The 866-nt window shown below is 68.8% G+C and overlaps 1 protein-coding gene across 1 annotated transcript; it reads left to right on the top strand.

Moving 5' to 3' along the window:
• Nucleotides 1-249: 249 nt before the first annotated feature.
• LOC122190795 (U8 snoRNA-decapping enzyme-like) lies at nt 250-863 on the top strand (the record flags this gene model as incomplete). The annotated part of the gene is made up of 2 exons (XM_042890877.1): nt 250-479; nt 558-863. Coding segments are annotated over exons 1-2 (504 nt in total), but the record flags the coding sequence as incomplete, so codon positions are not given.
• Nucleotides 864-866: the final 3 nt, after the last annotated feature.

The raw sequence follows: 866 nt of genomic DNA, 5'->3' as shown, positions 1-866 counted from the left end.
CCCGGGCCCCGGGGCCCCAGGCGCACGACTTTGGGGGGGGGGGGCGGGGGGAGCAGTGGCGACAGTTTGGAGAGGATTGGGGCCGTTTGGGGAGTTTTCAGCTCATTTCTCGCAGAACGGGGAAAAGAGAGGAAAACAGCTAAGGGGGGGGGGGGGCTTCATGTGACCACGCCCCCTCCCCGTGCGCTGATTGGTGACGAGGGTGATAGGCGGGATTAAGGGCGTGGCTCGCCCTAGCTCCCGCCCTCTGATTGGTTGCGGGGCACCCTCGGGGCGCCGCCATGCGGGACGAAGAGGAGACACCGCCGCCTCCGCTGCTGAGCCGCGCCGAGGCCTTGGCCCTACCGAGCGGCCGCGGGGACCGGAACCGCCCCGGGAAACGGAGCAAGGCCGCGGGGCCGCGCTGGCGTCACGCCTGCCACATCCTCCTGTACGCCCCGCTGCCGGCCGCCGGTCCGGAGCCTCGTTTCGCCATTCTGGTGCGTAAGGGAGAACCGTAACGTGTTAACGGGGTTCGACGGAGCCGCCGCTTTCCTGCCAACTTCGGCCCCGCGCAGATGCAGCTCCGTTTCGACGGACTGTTCGGTTTCCCGGGGGGGTTGGTGGATCCCGGCAAGGAATCGCTGGAAGAAGGATTGCTGCGGGAGCTGCGGGAGGAGCTGGGCACGGCGGCGGGGGAGATACGGCTGCGGCCGCGGCACCACCGCGGAGCCAGGGCCTGGCCCGGAAGCGGAAGGAGGGAGAAGAGCGGAAGCGGAAGTGACGTAGGGCTGGTGACGCATTTCTACATCCGGCGGCTGCGGCTGGAGGAGTTGGTGGAGATCGAAAGAGGGGAAAAAGCGGCGCCGGAGCACGGCCTGGAGGTG

The sequence above is a fragment of the Lagopus leucura genome, unplaced genomic scaffold (assembly GCF_019238085.1).
Source record: "Lagopus leucura isolate 7727_CA_CO unplaced genomic scaffold, USGS_WTPT01 27281-0_obj-0_obj, whole genome shotgun sequence".
NCBI classification, from domain to species: Eukaryota; Metazoa; Chordata; class Aves; order Galliformes; family Phasianidae; genus Lagopus; species Lagopus leucura.
Note: the sequence above shows the minus strand (reverse complement) of the source record. Positions and strands in the feature narration are given on the sequence as shown.